General features: G+C 49.0%; 1 protein-coding gene across 1 annotated transcript; it reads left to right on the top strand.

The window, feature by feature from the left end:
• Positions 1–3,415: 3,415 nt before the first annotated feature.
• LOC147727290 (C2 calcium-dependent domain-containing protein 4C-like) lies at positions 3,416–4,809 on the top strand. The gene has a single exon (XM_086963081.1). The coding sequence runs from the start codon at positions 3,429–3,431 to the stop codon at positions 4,755–4,757; it is 1,329 nt and encodes a 442-aa protein (XP_086819207.1). The 5' UTR covers positions 3,416–3,428; the 3' UTR covers positions 4,758–4,809.
• Positions 4,810–21,003: the final 16,194 nt, after the last annotated feature.

The following is a 21,003-nucleotide window of genomic DNA, read 5'->3' as shown; positions in this document are numbered from 1 at the left end:
TCCAATTTTTAAGGTTAATACCCTGTTCTCCTATAAAATTGCTTTTAATTATTTAAGGCATTTGGAAAAAATGACAGTCTGTAATGGAGTGATTTGTCACATACAGTTGGCAATGAAACAAAGGAATGACTTAGTTTACTTAGAAAAACTGAATTATGAATTAATGTAAGCATATCTGTATTACGAACCTGTACACTTTTTAGAATCATGTTAAAATGGTGTTTTTAGTATTTTGTTCAGATAAAACTTAGATATTGATTATAAATGAATTATTGTATTTTATAGTATGCTTTTATGGACATTTTGAATGATCCGAATAAAGCTTGATTTGATTTGATTTGACTAGCTTGACTCCCATCTAGGTGATCTACAAGAACCTCTTTTTGAGAAAGAACAGAGATGGGTATATCACTTATCCACACGTTCTGGGGGTTTAAACAATAATATACTGTGGAATTCAATAAACCTCAACTGATCTAGTATTCAATTTGTTGATGATACACTGATGTCAACTAATTTAGACCAGTAGACCATGGTACTACCCCTTGCATACACTGGGATTACTCCATGGGGAGAGGTTAACCACCCTCCATACCTTTAAAAATCTACCATACTATGATGACTGGTAAACTGAGAAACATGAACCATTTAGGTAATTTAGTACAGGTCCCCTTTTGAGCAAAATGGAAATTAGGGGTATATTGTCCTTCCCTTTGATAAATACAACCACCATATCACTTTCAAGCACATGCAGTGAGGATAATGCACAACCCTGCACACAACAGCTTGGAACAGAAAGGGTTAACCAACCCTAGGGGCCTGGCTGCAAAAGCCAATAGGATGAAACGCTGGATCAGCGTGACGTCACTGCACCCACGGCCCTCGTTTCACAGACACTAAACACACTATGGCCAGAGACCCGACATTACCGGGATCCTGCTCGGGACAGAATACAGTAAACTTGGACACTGGGTCGACCCGGGGAATCCTCCTTCTTCACTGCGGCTATGTGCACTTTCCTGTTCCATCATTTTCACAGAATTTGACTATTTGCTGCTTTTACCTTTTTCCTTACATAGTGTGACTATAGGCACCGCCTCCCACCGGGATCCATGTTACGTAAAATTACTGTAACTAAAGTAGGTTTTAGCCACTGCTATGTACATATAGGTTAACCATGTAACTTTGAACATCCATGGGGTGTTTCTTAGCCTTGACTCTTGGTTTTCTGTCTGGCTGCATGATCGCATGTAGAACGAGTTTGAGCATAAATGACTGATTCCTAACTTAACTACTGCCTTTTGTGAATACCGAAAGTTGTAAAGTTAGGATTTTGTCTCAGATTACTTTTGTATATAGGGCCCAAAGATCCCCAATGCTGGGGGTAATCTTTACATAGTTAATCGAATGCTTGCGGTCACAAAGAATGCTTTGTACCACCATGCATGAACACAAGACCCATACCAAGGGTGCCACGAATAGTAAAGGTGCTCAGATTACACCAAAGGCTTTCGCTCATAGCGTGCACAATCGCCAGACCTTTATACAAGTGGCACTGGGTTATGGGCGCAGGACAAATCACATGGTGTACCTAAATCTGATACTACAATCAAACCTCCAGTGCAAGTCACAATTACGTGTATGTTTTGCTCCTTTTCCCTTCCAGATACTTTCGTTGTAGGTGGAAATCGTGAGTTACGAAGTCACTTAGCACTTATGCACACCTTAGGGTACAGAATACCTGCTCAGGCTCCATTCAGGCCCAAGCATCACTGGTCCTGAAGAAAGCCAATTGACACTGGATTGTTTCGCTGAAATATGTAGACCACTTCACTTCCTTGGGATGTGTGAGATCGTTTCTCTTTTTTTACGTCCACTATTGATTTCAACCCTGCCCCAGGAACTTTTTAATATAATATTCTCCTGCAATTTGATTTAGTTTGCTGGAGGTAGTTTTAAGGTCCGCACTCACTACATTCACCTATTCACTCCAAAAAATCCAGCTCCGCTGTAATCTGGCATCGAAGCACACCTAGGAGGCATTAGCCCCCTAGGTAGGAACCCAGTGATGAAGCATGCCACCAACTTTGTTGGTGAGCGAGAGTTCTTTTAAAAACCGTTAAAGGAAACTACTTCTGTGACCTATGAGATGTTGGTCGTTTGAGACCACAGTTAGCTCGTTCTTGTTGTTTATAGGATTTTGGGGAGATGAACGAGCCTCAATGTTCCCTCCTTCCTCTCTCATTCTTTGTTTAGAACAGTCTAAGACTTCCTCAAATGTACTTCCAAACACTTTGCCCTCCTCGCCGGGTCAGCCAGCACCATCCCAAAACTGCCTTTCCCACCTACCAATTCTGAAACCCTAAAGACTCCGAAGAACATCAGAGAGAATATCACTGTGAAGACAAGTCAACAAGCCAACTAATGGAGAGATGTCACTATACTAAGTTACACATGTAATACATTACCAAACAACTGTGGTTTGTTTAGGTAAAGTACCTTGAAGGGGGACTTATAGACTTATTAAATGAGTCCAATATTTTGGGAATCTGTAGAGGGTATTGTGATGAGAACACGCAGTTACCTATAGACTTTTACCCATCTGATTTTCCAATAAGCAGACATACATTTTTATAAATGTGACAATTGCAGTCACATGATTTCCAGGGGGTATGCCTGGATATCTTCAACTTGCGACTGTCACAGATTCCAAGTGTATTTCTGGAAAGTGGATAATTCCTAAAAGTTGTAAGTCTGCGCCTATGCGAGGTTATAGCCGGGCTCCAAAATTTCAAGTTATTGTCAGAATGAGGCTCCCATGCTATGTCCTCTCCAATCCCTTTCTGTATGGAAAGATCACACTACGCTCTAAGCATAATGAAGTTTAACTTATGGAGCTGGTCATTGGCTCCCACGGTTTTTGAGATGTTCTCTCGATAAGACGCAGGTAACACTTTTATCTTTACATGACACAGCTAGAACGGAGGGACAAAATGATCAGCTTTAAATTAGAAACAATAAAAACATTTTGAAATACTGTTGTTGAAAGTTTTAAAGCGAACTCTTAAACTACTAGATTCAGTAACTAACTGCATCTATCTTGAGATGGCCTGGAAGAAGCAAGCCAGTGAGAAGCAAGCAAACTGAACACATTGTTCTTGTGTGTAACTGGATTACAATTTGCTTTCTTAAGCACTTTTCTTTTAGACATGGACTGAGTCATGCTTCATTAACTCTGTACGGTGTTAGGGCGCTAAGGGTTAGATCTACTTTTCATTTTCACAATCACTTTTCTATAATTTTTCATTGCTCTACTGCTGTTATTGAACCATTATTAAATATCTTGTATACTCTGTGTTGTGTTTGGAGTTCTTAAAAGTTAATGTGTGCTTTCTTATCCTGTTTTCAGACAATTAAAACAAGGCACCATGTGGTTAATTGACAAGATACGGGAAAGAGTTGAAGCAACCGACTCAGGAGAAGATCTACGATTTCGGGACAACGAAAACAGAAATTTGAAGGAGAAGCTAATGCGATTACCCAGCAATGTCTTGACACCAGAAATGGTCCCCGATTTCTTCATTCCACCTTCTCTCTGCTCAGCAAGAGTTTTGAAGGACTGTAAAAATCAGCAGAATCTCAGGCAGAAGTCATGTGCTTTGGAACAGAAGACAACCCCTTCTCTTAATACCAGACCTGAAACACGGAGCGTTCATAAGAGGGGCCCAATAAAAAATGTTGTAAAGATGACAAAATGTCACGTCATCCAGGTTCACTGTGAAGAAAATGTTGATCCACAAGCCAATTCTTCCTTTGATACAATGGAAGAAAACAATGATCAATCGTGTCTGTCACTGCTTTCGCTGTATGACATGCCCGCTTACTATGGGGCTATGCAACTCAAGGAAAGTGCACACACCAGAAGAAAAGAGTCTTTATTTCATATGGATATCGTAAATGTTATGCAAGTGAGCCAAGATATATTAAACAGAAGGTGCCCAAATTCATCATGTTTGCATTCTTTGCAAGCAAGCCTCAGTTGGCAACCAGAAATAAATAATAGCAGCTGTAGAACAACTAAAGAGGATGCACTGGCTGCATGCAGTATTCAGTCTGAAAAGTCTTCTTCGAGTTCTCCTCAGTTGTTACGGACTCTTTCTGGATTTTCCTTATTTAGATATTTTGGCAAACACAGATCTTCTTGTCGGGTCTCCACAACAAAATCCAAGTGGCCATTGGACAAGAACAGCTCTTCTACCAATGAATTGACTTCTGAAGGCACCATCCGACACTCACCAATAAAGTCCTGTAGTTCATGCCCAAACCTATTGCCACTCAGAACCTCACCCTTTGACTATCTACGTTGCCATGAGAGGCTTCAATGGGAACATGTGGTTAAGCTGGACAAGAGAGGCATCATAAGACTGTCTACTGAGTACAGTTCAGACCGGGCAACCCTCAGAGTACGAGTGATTACTACAGAAGAACTCTATGAGAATTCTTTCAAGGCAAAGAACGTCAACTGCAATGTAATTGTGTGTCTCAATCCTGGAAAAGTTCAGAGACAGCGAAGCACCATCATTAAAAACAGCAAAAACCCCATTTTTAATGAAGATTTCTTTTTTGATGGCATACAAAAAACAGATCTTAAGATGCTGTCTCTCAAAATGAAGGTTGTTAACAAGGGTACCAGCATGACATTTGATACCGTTCTTGGTGCAAAATCCTTGCCTCTTTCAGAACTCTTGCCATTCTAAGTGAACTGATGTCGGATTTTTTTGGTTATTATATTAGATTAATATCGTCACAAAATAAATTGAATATCCAATGTGGTGGCGTGTCTTCATCTCCAAAGCTGAATGAGAAAAGATGCTTAACCTTATTTTAAATTAAGTTAAATTATTTTAAACTATGTTGTAGGAGGCTGGCTTAGCATATGGTGCACAATTATTTTAGTGCAGCACCTTGCACTAATCCAGACAACCTTTATGGTGATTTTAGCTGTGTTAGACAACCATAAAAAGCTCGCTTAGTCGTAGCTGTGAAAATCACCCTTCAGGCTTATCCAGAAGGAGTGTTAAGCAGCCTGTTTTACCAGATCTAATTGATGGCCACTCTATGCATCAAAATGTCTGACCGCACTTACAAAGCCTGGAGAATTGACTCTGGGGTTCGTATGGGTGCCCTGCTCATGCAGGGATGCCCACACACTTATAACCCACACCCTGCCTTCAGGATTAAACGGCCTGCCTTAGGGGGGACATAGGTTTTAAGTGCAGTGACCTCAGTTATAAGAAAACGTATATCTGTCATTAGTGGTACAAGCGCCATCTTCCACAGACTACAATGGCAGCCCTATAGTCACAGTTTGAGTGGTCTCTCATGGGTGGCACAATACATGCTGCAGCCCAGGGGAGACACCTGGTGTACCTGTGCCCTAGGTACCTTAGCACCGTATACTAGGGACTTATAGGGGCACACCAGTAGTCTGTTGTGGAGGTACAAAAGTACTTACCCATGTCAAATTTAGGGAAGAAGCACAGTGAATGTGGTCCTGATTAGCAGAATCCCAGTCAGACTAGTCAAAAACACACTAACATCAGGCAAAAAGTGTGGCTAACCATTCTAGAAGGATCCTACCTTCCTACATATATCTTCCAATCTTTTGTAGCTTAGGGCTAAGAATGGCACCACACATTTTCCACAATAATCTGTCTAATTCCTTACCTTAGGTACAGGCACTGGAGATGAAAAGTGCGAGACAAATAGATTTTTTCATGTCACGTATAGACTTGAGTATGAAAAACGCATGTAAGCATGCTAATATTTTGTGTAATTCCCAAAAGAATATAAAAGTGCAATTTACACAAGTCAGGCCCTCATTACACGTGGCCTGGAAAATGGCCTGCATTTTTCCCAACCTGAAGTTACCGATATTGGTGGGTCCCCTTAGAAATGAGGAATTACTGGGGAAATCGGTAATTCTGGGTCCAAAGCCACTGGCAATGAATTTATCCCTGAAAATTTATACAGAGATGTCAGTTTCTCAAAGCAGCCAAAATTTCTGTGTGAAATAAACAGGTCTATGGAAACACTGCAGACAACATAATTCAGATAGGGCTAGTAATTAGAGTGGCTCACAGCCTGTTAATAGATTACTACTCTGTATTATTTTATTTTTTTCTAAAACATGGCTTTGTGGTCATTTTGCACTTTCCTATGTGCAGATTTAGTATTGAGAAAATAGTGGGAAGGCGTGGGCCCAAAATAAACTTTGTTTCTACAAATCATAAGGAGCATATTCAAACCATCCCCAAATTATGTGTAGATAAGAAATGTATGTCAATTATAAAAAAGATTGTGTATGGTATGTTCAAGGTTAAAAGGAACATGGGTACGGTGTACATTACCCATGCTTTCCTCAATTGTCAGATGAAAATATCAACAAGAGAGAAAGGGCAAGAGTAGGCACTCCTGTACCCCAAACAATATGTCATAAACAACTAAGGAGTGACTCCGTGAAAAAGGATAAGGTAACAAAATTATTTTAGTTTATTTGGTTAATAATACCCCCCAAAAACCAAAAAGTGAGTCCAATGAAGGAAAGAGCCACTGGAAGCAGCATATGCCCCGTTGTGCTTATAAAAAAGAGAGAGACTTTCTTTGTAAAAGGACCCTCACTCACCACTAGTTGGTGACATGCTTCATCATTGGGTCCCCGCTGGGGTGGCCGAATGCCTCCCCAGCGTGCTACAACGCCTTAGTTACAGCGGAGAAGGATAGTGTTGAGTGCGACAGTGCTCTAACAGAAATGTGAAGATAACTGTGAGTGCCAATTTAAAAAATACAGGTTGAAACCTATAGAAACTTTTCATAAAGGTCAACCCGTATTGGATAAAAACAGTGCAAGCGGACAAACTAGGTTCTATATTAGGAAACCTGTGTCCTTAGTGAAAATAAATGGTCAACATGTTTCTGCTGCTAAATACGCAATTTCGCTCAGCATTCGTCAGGACCTAATATAATAAGAAAGGCTGTCCTCCGGTGGTGTGCGCACGCTAAGGCGCACCCTCCCGTGAGGCACTAGATGTGAAAAATAGGATATAACTCACGGTTGTTGCCCGTGACAGCTCACTGAATTTCACAGGAGCGAAAAAAACCTATGGAGAAAGGGAGGAAAAAAAACAAAACACAATAACATATAATGACATACGTAGACATATAGTTGATAATTGTCAATTCTTCTATAGTCACATGTTTTACTCGCTGTTAATTCAGATAGAAGTTATTGTATTGTAATAATAGTCTTTTGCAAGGTCTCCAATGTAACTTAAATGGAGAAGTAGGTTTACCCTCTTTTTGTTTGGAAAAAGTTGTCTCCAAATGAGGGATAATGGACCAATATTGCTTAGTTCCAATAATGTTATATTTAACATAGGCAGTGTGTCATAGGGCAAAACCATACTGATCACTTCATTATACTGCCTTCACATGGATAAGATTAAACCAGTGTAGCAAGAGCATTAAGTCTGTAAAGTAGTCGAGCAATCTTTATATAGTTAAATTACCAATTGCGTCTCATAATAGAGGATACAAGATCATTGTGAGCACATAAGTAGACACACCCACATTGCGAGAGGGAAATATTTTCTCCTTGGGTTCTGACGACGCGGGAAACCTTCATGCGGTGTCAGTTCTGACCAGAGAGAAAGAGAGAGCTGTTAACCTGCAGGTCACTTCCCCACCTCGTAAATGTGACATGGAGACTGCTCGGTCATGTACGCGGTAGCTTTTCACTTACTTGAACACACTCGACTCCCCGCCTGGTACCTACACTCTGGGTTGTCGTCAGCCCAGAAGTGTCTGCCTGCAGCGGGGGTCGCGTATTTCAATTGTCCGCCATCCCGTCCGTCTCTGGTCAGAACTGACACTGCGTGAAGGTTTCCCGCGTCGTCAGACCCCAAGGAGAAAATATTTCCCTCTCGCAATGTGAGTGTGAAAATATTGCTCAGAGTTGGAGCTAACCCCATTGCCCCCTCCGAGGAGGTCAGACTCCAAGGGATTCTCTGTTGGCATTGGTGGCATAGACAGGTCTGGCACCACAGCAGGATATGGTTAACCATAGTATAATCTTCCCTGGAGGTGGTTATTCACCCATTGAGAAGAAAGGAACTCCAGCAATTGCAATCAATAATGGAATCCCGCATGCACCCACATGGCAGCTTCCACCCACTGGGAATCCTTAGGACTCCTTGAGGTTCTTCAGGTCTAAAAGGCTAGAAACATTGCTTTCAGAAACTGTAACAATTTCTGAAAGTCTCAGAGGATCTTATCAGCCCTGGATTCAATCTATGCAAGCCAACATATATGATTTAGACTAATGTTTACTGGAGCGACTTCCTTTCCTACATTCATCCCCCACAAACATCCCTTAACCTAGACACACTGCTGTGTTTCTTAAGCCAATAAATCAATGACTTGACATTGGTTAGAGCCAAATTAGACCGGTATCTTTTTTAACCCCTGTAGTTAAGGTTGAAATTTGAGATCTATTGGAAATTACGTACCTGTGGGCCGACTTGACCAATCTGTACATAACCTTCCAAGAAACAAATGTGTGACTGCCCCCTCGCTTTCCTCTATACTAGAATTACTGGCCTGGGAGAGACATTTAAATCTTTTTACCCTAGTTTTACCGAATGGCCTGGGAGATGCTTGAGTTAACCCTTAAAGTCCTTTTCTAGTATCCAGGAAAGGTATTTTGAGAAAATTCCTTGCCACCCCCATTTCTACTCTCCAGCGATGCGCGAGGACCAGGAAGAGGCGTTAAATTCCCACTCCATGACCTGTGGGATCAGGTATTGGAAATCAGTCTTCACCCCGCTGATCCTCTTTGGCTCCCCCTACCAGCACACTCAGGGGTAGCATTAGCAGATTCCCAGCTGTCCGCTCATAATTCTGAACATTGTGACAGCTATCTGGTACTGCAACCCTCCTTCTCCTGCATCCATTTGTTGTAGATGGAGGACGGGCAGCTGATAGCTGTCCCAGTGCCCTGTTCATTTATTAACATTTTACATAGCGCTTCTGCAGCTATGTATTTGGTCACTTTACATAAAAGCAGAAACATTAAGCAATACTAATGCAGTAGACGAAGGATAAAAAAATCGAAGTAGCTCAACAGGGAAGGGTTAGTAATGTCAAAAAGAAAAGAAGGAAAAGTTGAACATATGACCAGGGCTCAATGTAACTCATAATTGAAAAAAGACGATCTTCGACAAGACAGGGTAAAAAAAATATGTCTTTAGGTGCTTCCTGAAAGCAAGGGGGCTAAAATCTGATGTTAAGTGATAATGTGTTCCAGGCAGTTGCCACAGTAGATGTGAAGGCTCTGAATCTAGAGGCATATACAGATATTTGATTTTGGGAGATCTTTCCATCCCCCTGAGAACAGAGTTCCATCTCTCCTGAGCACCAGAACAAGCGTCGGAGAATGCTGGGAGGACCATGGGAATACACGGAAGAGCCCAGCCATTGCGACCCCGGCACCTTGGTGGTTGAGGCCGTAGAAGAGGCTAAACTGCTCATGCCATGCTCCGTAAACTCCAAGCTGTGAGGGATGCTCGTCTGGCACCACTGCACTGCACCAGCCCTAGTGCCGCTAAGGAGCAACTAGCAGTGAAGGTTCTGGTGAGTTCTAGTGAGGGCTTGGGGCTGGTGCTGAGTTTGGTAGGGGTGAAACTCGGTGGAGCGGGTATGAGGGTTGTGGGCAGTTTCAGTGAAGCTTGTGATCAGAGAGGAGCTTGACTTATGTCAATAATGGTCAACTGTTAATTTCTGGTAGCAGTGGCTGCTCCCGTGAATGGCTGGCGGCCATGCAATTAGCAATGGTACTTTACTATTTATTTAGCCACTGGCTAACAAGATGACAAATGCCTTTTGTGGTAGACCAACAATATCTGAGATGTCGGATAAAGAACCTAGCAAAAAGGAGGGGCGTGGCTTGGGCGCCGATCGGGATGGCGGCGTGAGCTTGCAGCTCCGCGCATGGTCCCGCTATTTCTCCTGAAAATTACACCCTTGGTGTCCCCGGAACGGCGATTTCCTTCTGCGAAGTACTGAGGAAAGATCAGAGAGCAGCTGAGGGCTCTCGGGAGACCGAATATACCGCTGTGACCCGAAAAGCAGAGGCCGGAGGTGCTGCGCCGCGAAGGAGGAAAATGGCGGCGTAGAGGGACGGCGGTCTCTGCGTAAGGGGCGAGGCGGTCCAGCATCGAACCGAAATGTGAGCCTCCTTCAGTAGGGCTGGTGAAGCTAGGGCCCACCTGAACGGGTTTGGGAAGTGGACTTGGAGGTGCGGAGGCCCGCGTTGGACTGGGGTACGGCTTACACGACATTCGCCACTACCCTCCCCTCCCCCCCAACCCCGGCCTTGGTGATTGGGAGACGGGCGGCCCCGGCATCCAGTGGCTGTTGGCACTGTCGGAGAGGACCACGGCCCGGCAGCCCAGCTGGGGTGTTTGCTCTGAGACCGACGATAGAGGGCACGGCGCCCGAGACGGGGATCACGAGACCAGGAGGAAGGGATGCGGCGGCCGTATGACGACGCCCGAGGCGACTAAGATGGCGGCTGCTGGCGGGGCCGCCGTCATGGAACAGGGCCGGGACGACTCGACTGCGCTGACCCGAGATGGTGAGGCCCGGGCTTCCCCGTTGGTGACGGAGCAGGAACAGAGGCTGAACCAGAGATTGGACAACATTTTGGAAGCAATAACTGCGACTAAGGAGGCTTTGCATCAGGACATTGCACAGGTCGCCACAGGGCGGGGGCTCCTGAGAGCGGATCATGCCAAGCTAGCGGACAAAGTGAAAGACCATGAACAATTGCTTCAAGACCTGAAGCCGGCGGTGGTGCCCGCGGAACATAAACTAACGGATATCCTTAGCCGCCTGGACACACTAGAGAGACGAGCAGAGGATGCGGAAAGTCGTAATCGGAGGAACAACGTGAGGGTTGTAGGCCTTCCGGAGAAAATCGAAGGGGAAGACGCAGTGGCGTATATGGAGAATTGGCTCAGGACGGTGGTGGCGCCAGAGGGCCTATCTCCCTTCTTCTCCCTAGAACGGGCACACAGGGTACCAGCTCGCCCGCCGATGCTAGGCCGACCACCTAGGCCGATGGTGGTGAAACTCCTGCACTACAAAGATCGGGACCTGTTAATACAGAGAGCCCGCTCGTTGAGACCCTTTCAGGTGGACAATAGTCGTGTCACGATCTTTCCGGATTATACATAGGAAGTCCAAAAGAGCAGAGCGTCCTTCCTAGCGGTTAAAAAGGAGTTGAGGGAGGAAGGCATTCAATACTCCTTGCTCTTCCCGGCTAAGCTACGTGTTATCCTGGATGGGAACACCCAATTCTTCCAGACCCCTGATGAAGCCTGGTCGTGGCTTGAGTTGTATCAAGCCGGCGCGGACCGGACTGGTAAAAATCAACGGGAGAGACCCAAGCCGCTCCAGATCCGAAAATCGCAACAAATCCGTACCCGAAACAAGCTCAAGAGAGCGGAGCGGGACGGTCAGATGGCCGCGGATAAGAAGAGGTCGCTGGCTGCAACAGCGAGTATCACGAGGTCGCAACAGGAGAGGGAACTGGTTGAATCGGACTCTGGTGAGGACGGAGGCAGAACTGGAGAAGAACTATCGGAGGCGGAGAGTTCGAAGGGCCCTGCGGTTACCCCACAGACATCAGATGGACTCTTTATTGAGTGACTTTTGATTGGGACTTCCGATATAGTTGTTTCTACGGGGGCAGACTCTACTAGTGATTGAAGGTATGGTGGCGCATTCGCAGTGCAGGATGGGAAGCGCGGGACGGGGGCTCCGCCTGCCCTGGGTCGGCGATAATCCACCCCCTTGTGGCTCTTAAGGCCTTCTGTGGTGGCGACCACAGATTAGTCTGATGTGTGTTGTGCTACAGGTTTGGAACGGGGCTGAAACTGGGTTATTAGGCTCTGTCCTGGGGAGGGGTGGTTGGGGAGTTGTTTCAATAGTTATTTTGGGGGGAAGCAACTGCAACGATGTGGGCAGCAACTGGTTGCAACTGATTTGGTACAGTATTGATTGCCATGGGGACGTTACCTAATTTGAAATGCCTACCATGGAATGTCCGGGGACTGCGAACAATGGTCAAACGCCACAAAGTGCATGCCTATCTAGTGAGGCGGGGTGTTCAGATTGCAATGTTACAGGAAACTCACTTAACTAAACAAGAATGCACTGCACTACAGAAGAGGTGGCGGGCTCAGGTCTTTGGCACCACTTATTCAGCGTTTGCTAGAGGGGTGCTGATATGGGTAAGGGCGGGCATACCGTTCCAGGTTATGAACCAGTTGGTGGACCCTGAGGGTAGATATGTGGTGGTGGAGGGGAGGTTATATGGAAGAGATGTGGTATTATGCACTGTATACGCCCCAAATGTTGATCATGCTCACTTTTTTGATGGCCTTACGAGTTCACTGGCCTCCTTCCTGGCAGGCCCAGTGATCCTAGGAGGGGACTTGAACTCGATTACTAATGTGGCACTCAATAGGTCGCACCCACCGCTGGCTGACTCCCCGGTACGTAGATTAGCCGCACATAGGAAGGATTGGCAAGAGAGGTGGGGATTGCTAGATGTATGGAGGGAGCAACATCCTGATAGTAGGGACTATTCCTTTTTTTCGGCCCTCCATGCGTGACACGTTAGGATCGATTCGGTCTTATGTAGTGGCTCCCTAGCTGCCATGGTCACCCACATAGAATACCTGACCAGGACCATCTCAGATCATAATCCCTTGTTGGTATTAGTGCAGTGGCAGCGTGCGAGATCAGCAGTTCCAACATGGCGGCTTCGGCCTGACACCTTAGAAGATTCGGTGTTTAGTGACACGGTTCAGCGGGGCATAGAACACTACTTTGATGAAAACGAGGGTTCAGCCAATACTAGGTCCACAGAATGGGATGCGATGAAAGTGGTGGTGAGAGGAGTATGCATGGGCAGGTTCTCGAATGCACGAACGTCAGTCTTGAATGCACTTGCAAAAGCGGAGGAGGTATTACGGGACTTGGAACGGCGTAGACCAGAACGACCGGACTTACAAGCCCGGTTATTAGAGGCCAAAGAGGTAGTGGCGACTGAAACGGAAAGGCTGCGGAGTTATGATTATAAGCAATATGCCATTAAAGCGCATGCCGAGAGGGATAAAGTAGGTACGCTACTTGCCAGGATTGCTAATCCGGAAATTAGAGGCTGCCCAATTATAAGCATAAAAACTGAGTCAGGGGAGATGGTTTATTCGCAAGCAGCAGTGATGGAGCGTTTTCGGTCTTATTACGCGAAGTTGTACGAATGCCACTTAGAAGTGGAGGCCTCGGAAATCAGGGCTCACCTGGATTCGGTGCAGCTCCCAGTGCTGGATGAAGACGATGCGAAGGAGTTAGGAGGGCCTATAACGCTAACCGAAATTAGGGTGGCCATTAAACACATGGCAAGGAACAAAACACCTGGGGTAGATGGCCTGCCGATCGAATTTTATCAGAAATACGTGGATATTTTGGCGCCCAGACTGTTGGTGGTGTATGCGGAGGCTGGAAGATTGGGGTACCTGCCCAGATCAATGAGGGAGGCACTGGTAGTACCGTTGCTGAAACCTGGTAGAGATGCATCTGATGTAAAGTCCTATAGGCCTCTGTCCATGCTGACTGTGGACTATAAGATATTAAGCCGTATCCTGGCCACCAGATTGGCTCCGCACATGACTAGATTGGTGCACGGGGACCAAACAGGGTTCATTCCTACTAGGAACACAACGCTAAACATACGCCGACTAATCAGGATATTGGACGGTGCCGCGGACACGGATGAAAGACCGGCGGTCTTATCAGTTGATATTGAGAAAGCTTTTGATGGCCTGGAATGGGCTTACTTAGAAGAAGTACTGGGGAAGTTTGGTATTGGTGAAGGGTTTGGTAGGTGGACGAGAGTGTTGTACTCATCGGCAAGGGTGCGCCTGGGCGCAATTGTATCTTCGGATTATCCGGTCTGTAGGGGGACGAGACAGGGGTGTTCGTTGTCCCCGTTGCTGTTTGCACTGGCAGTGGAACCATTGGCGGCGCGGGCCAGGTCGGGAGCCATGTAACAGGGGATCGATCAGGGTGGGCTATCGCACTACATATCTCTGTATGCGGACGATTTGTTGTTGTACCTGGCAGATGTGGGACAGGCTCTAGTGGGGGCGAGGGACATGTTGTCTAGGTTTGGTCAGTTGTCGGGACTTAAGGTGAATTGGAATAAAACTTGTATCTTTCCGCTTAGGGTGAACACACAGTGTCCCCCTCGTGATTTGGGTGTGATCTGGGAGCCATCTTGCTTCACATATTTGGGAGTCCGCATCTACCGTGAGGTCGCGAGTCTGTTGGTGGGTAACATAGGGCGTTGTATACGTGCATTGAGGGGTTGTGTATCCTTCTGGTCCTCTCTCCCTTTGTCAGTGTTGGGCCGAGTGGCACTACTGAAAATGGTGGTGCTCCCGAGGTTGCTCTATTACTTCCGCACATTGCCCATCTGGATCCCTCAGCGGATCTTTAAAGAACTAAGGATGTTGGTAACGGACTTCCTCTGGGGTCACGGACGACGCAGAGTAGCATTGAATACTTTGCTTAGACCCAAGCGCGAGGGGGGGATGGCAGTCCCCGATTTTGAGTTGTACTATTTGGCGGCGCAGCTTCAGATATTCACGCAGCACGTGGCCAGGGAATTTAGAGGACCGGAACACGAACGAGGGTTTGGCATACAGCGTCACGTCCTGGCTTACATAGTTATGCAACAGAAACTAGAGTTGAGGGGCCTTACTATAGAATAAAAGACGCTTAGGTTGTGTTGGCACAGGAGTTTGAAGAGGACGAAGAAGTCCCGGCCTTATGCCCCAGAGATACCACTGGGAATGTTGACTGCGCTACCACATGGAGGTGATTGGTCTCCGCTGTTGGAATGGGAGGAGTTAGGTTTGCAGATGGTGGGTGATCTGTATGTGGATGGAATGCTGGTCCCCTTTCAGACGTTGCAGGAACAGTTTGGTCTACCGGACGGGGGCTTCCTTTTGCATGCGGAAGTGGTGGCGGCGATACAGAAACACTGGAAAGGAGGGCTCCTTGAGCCAGAGACGACCATGGCCTGCCAGTATGTAGTGATGGCCGCGGGTACATTTAAAGCGGTGACCTGCCTACATAACAGGATGCTACACGAAGGGTTGGACCCGCTTCTGGGGCTGAAATCGAAATGGGAGGATAGTATAGGTAGGCCCATTCCAGACACAGTGTGGGGTCATATTCTGAAGCGCACATGGAAGGGGACAAGGAATGCACGTTTTCAACAGGTACACTTTTACGTCCTACATGGGCTTACCTGACCCCGGAAAAGATCAAAAGGTACTTCCGGGTGAATGAAAGGGTTGTGCCTGAGGTGCCTGGCACCGGAGGTTGACATAAATCACCTGTTGTGGGGCTGCCCAAAGTTGGGGTCGTATTGGCTAGAGGTAGGGGAACTCCTGAATGTGGTGACTGATCGGGAGGTGGATTTTGACATGGCGGCGTGTCTATTGCTCTGGTTTCCACACACAAAGAACACAAAAGTAACGAGCAAATTCATTGATCTGGGGCTTATACTGGCGCAAAGAGAAATTACTTGGCACTGGAAGTCGAAGGAGGGACCATCGGTGAGGAGATGGGTGAATGAACTGCTGAAATGGTCCGAATGTGAGAGTGTGCTCCGAATGAGACAGGCGGTCAGGATTGATAACGAAAAGAGCTTGGAAATGTCAAGGGCGTGGGAGACAATAGTCCAGGCGTTACGTGACTACATGGTGGAGGACGGGGGCGTGGCTTGAACGCCGATCGGGATGGCGGCGTGAGCTTGTAGCTCTGCGCGGAATCCTGCTAATTCTCCTGATTCCTGCACCCGGAGTGGCCCGTGGGCGGTAATCCTGGCCTACGACGTGCTGGGGAACCACTAGGCATCGGTGGAAAGCGACTGGAGGACCGCTGGCCCCGGGGAAACCTCGACGGTCGACGGCCGAGGTGTTGCTGGGAGTTTCGAAGAAAATGGCGGCGGAGCGGACCGAAGGCTCCGGACGACGACACTGAGCAGTCTTGGCGCCGACTGGTGGGGGGGCCCACTGCTGTGAGATCGATGCTGTGGGGGCTGTGGCGACGGTCCTGAAGATTGGGGGACCGGGACCCAGTGCTGATCGGACATTGGGACATTGGGACATTGGGAACGATTGTGCGCCGCTGGCCCTCCTCCTTCCTCTCCTCCCCCCGGACCTAGAGGGAGCAAGTCGGACGGTGCTGGCCCATTTGGTCCTTGGAGTTGCGGACATAGTGGTGGCACTTGATCCTGTACATTACTGGAACGCCCGCCCGTCCCACGACGGCTGCCGGGACCTGGCGAGTCCCTTTGCCTGTGCCTGTGACGCAGTAACCTAAAGATGGCGGCTACAGGAGGAGCGGCGGCCTTGGAGCAGGGACAGGGGGACTTGGCTACGCTGTCCCAGGTGGGTGAGGCTCCCCCGCCGATGTTGGACCAGGAGCAGCGACTGCATCGGCGCTTGGATGCCATACTGGATGCTATCACCTCGACCAAGGAGGCGTTGCAGCAGGACATTGCACAGGTCGCCACGGGGCTGGGGCTCTTGCGAGCGGATCATGCGAAGCTGGCGGATAAGGTCAAGGACCATGACCAACTCTTACTGGACCTGAAACCGTCGGTGGTGGCGGTGGAACATAGGATCACAGACATCCTGGCCCGGTTGGATTCGCTGGAACGACGAGCGGAGGATGCCGAAAGCCGCAATAGGCGGAACAACGTACGGGTTGTAGGCCTGCCGGAACGAATTGAGGGGGAGGATGCGGTGGCCTACATGGAGGACTGGTTCCGAACTGTGGTGGCACCAGAGGGACTTACTCCTTTCTTTACCCTGGAGCGAGCCCACAGGGTGCCGGCTCGCCCACCAGCGCTTGGCCGCCCTCCCCGACCAATGGTGGTGCGGCTCCTCCATTATAAGGACCGGGACCTCCTCATCTAGAGGGCCCAGGCATCGGGCCCATATGAGGTGGAGAACAGCAGGGTTACGATTTTTCCGGACTACACCCAGGCGGTCCAGAAGAGCAGGGCATCGTTTCTGGCGGTGAAGAAGGAACTGAGAGAGGAGGGCATCCAGTACTCCTTGCTCTTCCCAGCCAAGCTGCGGGTCATCCTGGATGAGATCACGCACTTCTTTCAAACTCCGGACGAAGCATGGCAGTGGCTGGAGTCATACAGGGCTGGGACGGATAGGTCTCACAAAAGTAGACGAGATCAGCCTAAACCACCTCAGGTCAGACAATCACAACGGATCAGATCCCGCAATAGGCGCCAGCGGGAGAAACGGGAGGCCCAAATGGCTGCGGACAAGAGAGAGGCGCTTGCAGCGATGGCGGCCATCACGAGATCGCAGCCAGAGAGTGAACTGGTGGAGTCGGACTCTGGCGACGAAGGTAGTAGGACGGGAGAGGACCTTTCGGAGGCGGAAAGTTCGAAGGGGCCGGTGGTCACCCCCCAGATGTCCGATGGGATTTTTCATGGTTGATGCTTTATTGGGACTTGGACACGGTTTTTGGTAGGGTGGTATCCTGTTGGAGATGGGTGGGTCGCCGGGAAGGGTGCAGCGTTGGCATGATGGGATGGAGAGCGCGGGGCGCGGGGCGCGGGCTCCGCTCGCTGGGGTCGGCGATAACTCACCCCCCCAGGGCCCTTAAGGCCTTCTGTGGTGGCGACCACAGAATAGTCAGATGTGTGTTTGGTTTGAGGTTTGGATCGGGGCTGACACTGGGTTTGTGGGCTCTGTCCTGGGGAGTGGGGTTTGGGGTGTTTTCTTTGCTAAAGTTTGTTTTGGGGGGGGCAACTGCTATGGTGTGGGCGCGAACTGGCAATGCTTGACTTGGATTGTTCACTGTTGGTATGGGGACGTTACCTAATCTAAAATGCCTGACGTGGAATGTCCGGGGGCTGCGAACTATGGTCAAGCGCCACAAGGTACATGCATATTTGGTGCGAAGGGGGGTTCAGGTTGCCATGCTTCAGGAGACCCATTTGACGAAAAAGGAATGTACTGCACTGCAAAAGAGGTGGCGGGGTCAGGTGTTTGGCACCACTTACTCAGCGTTTGCCAGAGGGGTACTGATATGGGTGAGAGCGGGGATACCGTTTCAGGTATTGAATCAAGTGGTGGATCCTGAGGGCAGGTTTGTGGCGGTGGAGGGACGGTTGTATGGTCGGGATGTGGTTCTCTGCTGTGTGTATGCTCCAAATACTGATCAGGCCCGATTCTTTGATGGCCTATCTGGGTCCTTGGCCTCCTTCCTGGCGGGCCCGGTGATACTGGGGGGGATTTCAATTCGATTACGGATGTGGTTTTGGACAGGTCTCACCCTCCCCTTGTTGACTCCCCGGTACGCAAGTTAGCAATGCACAGGAAGGACTGGCAGGATCGGTGGGGGTTGCTGGATGTGTGGCGGGAGCAACACAGGGATGTTAGGGACTATTCCTTCTTCTCAGCCCTCCATGCCCTACATGTGACAATTGATTTGGTGCTCTGTGGCGGGTCCCTGGCCCCACTGATCTCTCACACGGAGTATTTGGCCAGAACCATATCGGATCATAATCCCCTATTGGTACATGTCCAGTGGCAGCGGGAGCGTTCAGCGATTCCAACATGGCGGCTTCGGCCAGACACGTTGGAAAACTCAGTGTTCAGTGAAGCGGTCCAACAGGGCGTCGACCATTATTTCAGTGAGAATGAGGGTACTGCTACATGTAGGTCCACTGAGTGGGATGCAATGAAAGTGGTGGTGAGAGGGGTATGCCTGGGTAGGTTTTCGAATGCTCGTACGTCTGTGTTGAATGCACTTGCCAATGCGGAAGAGAAACTGAGAGACCTGGAGCGGCGCAGGCCGGCCCGGCCGGACTTGCAGGCCCGGTTGCTGGAAGCTAAGGAGGTGGTCACTACCGAGACAGAACGGTTGAGGAGCTACGACTATAGGCAATACGCCATTAGAGCGCATGCGGAAAGGGATAAGGTGGGCACGCTCCTGGCTAGACTTGCTAATCCTGAACTTAGGGGCTGCCCGGTCCTTAGCATCAACAACGCGCTGGGGGAACCGGTGTATTCTCAGGCGGCGGTGTTGGAGTGCTTTCGAGCGTATTATGAGGAATTGTACCAAAGTCAGTTGGGAGTGGGAGCACACGAAATCGCAGAATACCTAGAGGCGAGGCAGCTTCCGGTCCTTGACGACGAGGACGCGAAAGATTTGGGCGGGCCGATCACGCTGGCTGAAATAAGGGAGGCTATTAAGCATATGGCGCGGAACAAGACGCCTGGTGTAGATGGATTGCCGATTGAGTTCTACCAGAAGTTTGTAGATAGTTTGGCACCCAGGCTGCTGGTGGTATATACGGAGGCATATAGGTCAGGGGGTTTGCCCAGATCAATGAGGGAAGCATTGATAGTGCCGCTGCTAAAACCCGGCAGGGATGCAACGGATGTGAGGTCCTATCGACTGTTGTCCATGCTGACGGTGGACTACAAGATACTGAGCCGGATCTTGGCCACCAGGTTAGCTCCGCATATGGCTGGATTGGTACATAGGGATCAGGTGGGGTTTATCCCTACGAGGAGCACGGCGTTGAATATCCGTCGCCTGGTTGGGATAATGGATGCTGTAGTGGAGGAGGAAGGGGCCCAGGCGGTACTGTCAGTGGATATTGAGAAGGCTTTCGATAGTTTGGAATGGGTTTTTCTGGATGAAGTGCTGGAAAGGTTTGGTATTGGTGAAGGGTCCCGCAGATGGACGAAGGTGCTGTATTCTTCAGCAACGGTGCGAGTACGCCTGGGCGGCTTGGTGTCCGCGGCTTATCCGGTTGGTAGAGGCACGCGGCAGGGGTGCTCCCTTTCCCCTCTTTTGTTCGCCCTGGCGATGGAACCCTTGGCGGTCCATGCTAGGTCGGGTGACAGATACGCGGGGATTGAAAGCGGCGGACGGCTACACCACATCTCGCTGTATGCGGATGATCTGTTGCTTTATTTGGACGACACGGAGCGAGCGTTGGAAGGGGCGATGGACCTGTTGTCGGAGTTTGGCCGGTTGTCGGGCCTTAGGGTTAATTGGGCGAAGACCTGTGTTTTTCCTCTGCGAGCGGAGTCGCCCTGCCCCGCACGTGACCTGGGAGTGGTGTGGGAGCCATCTTGCTTCACTTATTTGGGAGTCCGCATTTACCACGTGACCGCGGACCTATTAGAGGGCAACATAGGGCGTGCGTACGGGCGCTGAGGGGTAGCATGTCTTTTTGGTCAACCCTTCCACTGACGGTGCTGGGTAGGATTGCCCTTTTGAAAATGGTGGCGCTCCCCCGGCTCCTGTATTACTTTCAGACGCTGCCCATTTGGATTCCTCAGCGGATCTTTAGAGACCTGAGGACGATGGTTATCGGTTTACTGTGGGGGCACGGCCGCCGTAGAGTGGCACTGAGCACGTTGCTACGCCCCAAGATTGAAGGGGGGATGGCCGTTCCCGATTTTGAACTGTACTACTTGGCGGCGCAGCTCCAGGTTCTTACGCAGCACGTGGCTCGGGTATTTAGGGGTCCGGAGTGTGATCGAGAGCTGGGGATACAGCGCCATGTACTGGCCTATATCATCATGCAGCAGAAACTGGAGTTGCGAGGCCTCACTATGGAGGAACGGACGCTCAGGTTATGCTGGCAGAGGAGTCTCAGGAGGGCGAAGGCGACTCGACCGTATGCGCCGGAGATACCGATTGGCATGCTGACAGCCCTACCACATGGGGGCGATTGGTCCCCGTTGTTGGAATGGGAGGAGGCGGGACTGCAAGTGGTGGGGGACCTGTATGTCGATGGGACCTTGGTGCCCT

This window comes from Lissotriton vulgaris, chromosome 3_1, assembly GCF_964263255.1.
Source record: "Lissotriton vulgaris chromosome 3_1, aLisVul1.2, whole genome shotgun sequence".
Classification (NCBI taxonomy): Eukaryota; Metazoa; Chordata; class Amphibia; order Caudata; family Salamandridae; genus Lissotriton; species Lissotriton vulgaris.
The sequence above is the reverse complement of the archived record's forward strand: the minus strand, read 5'-3'. Positions and strand labels throughout refer to the sequence as shown.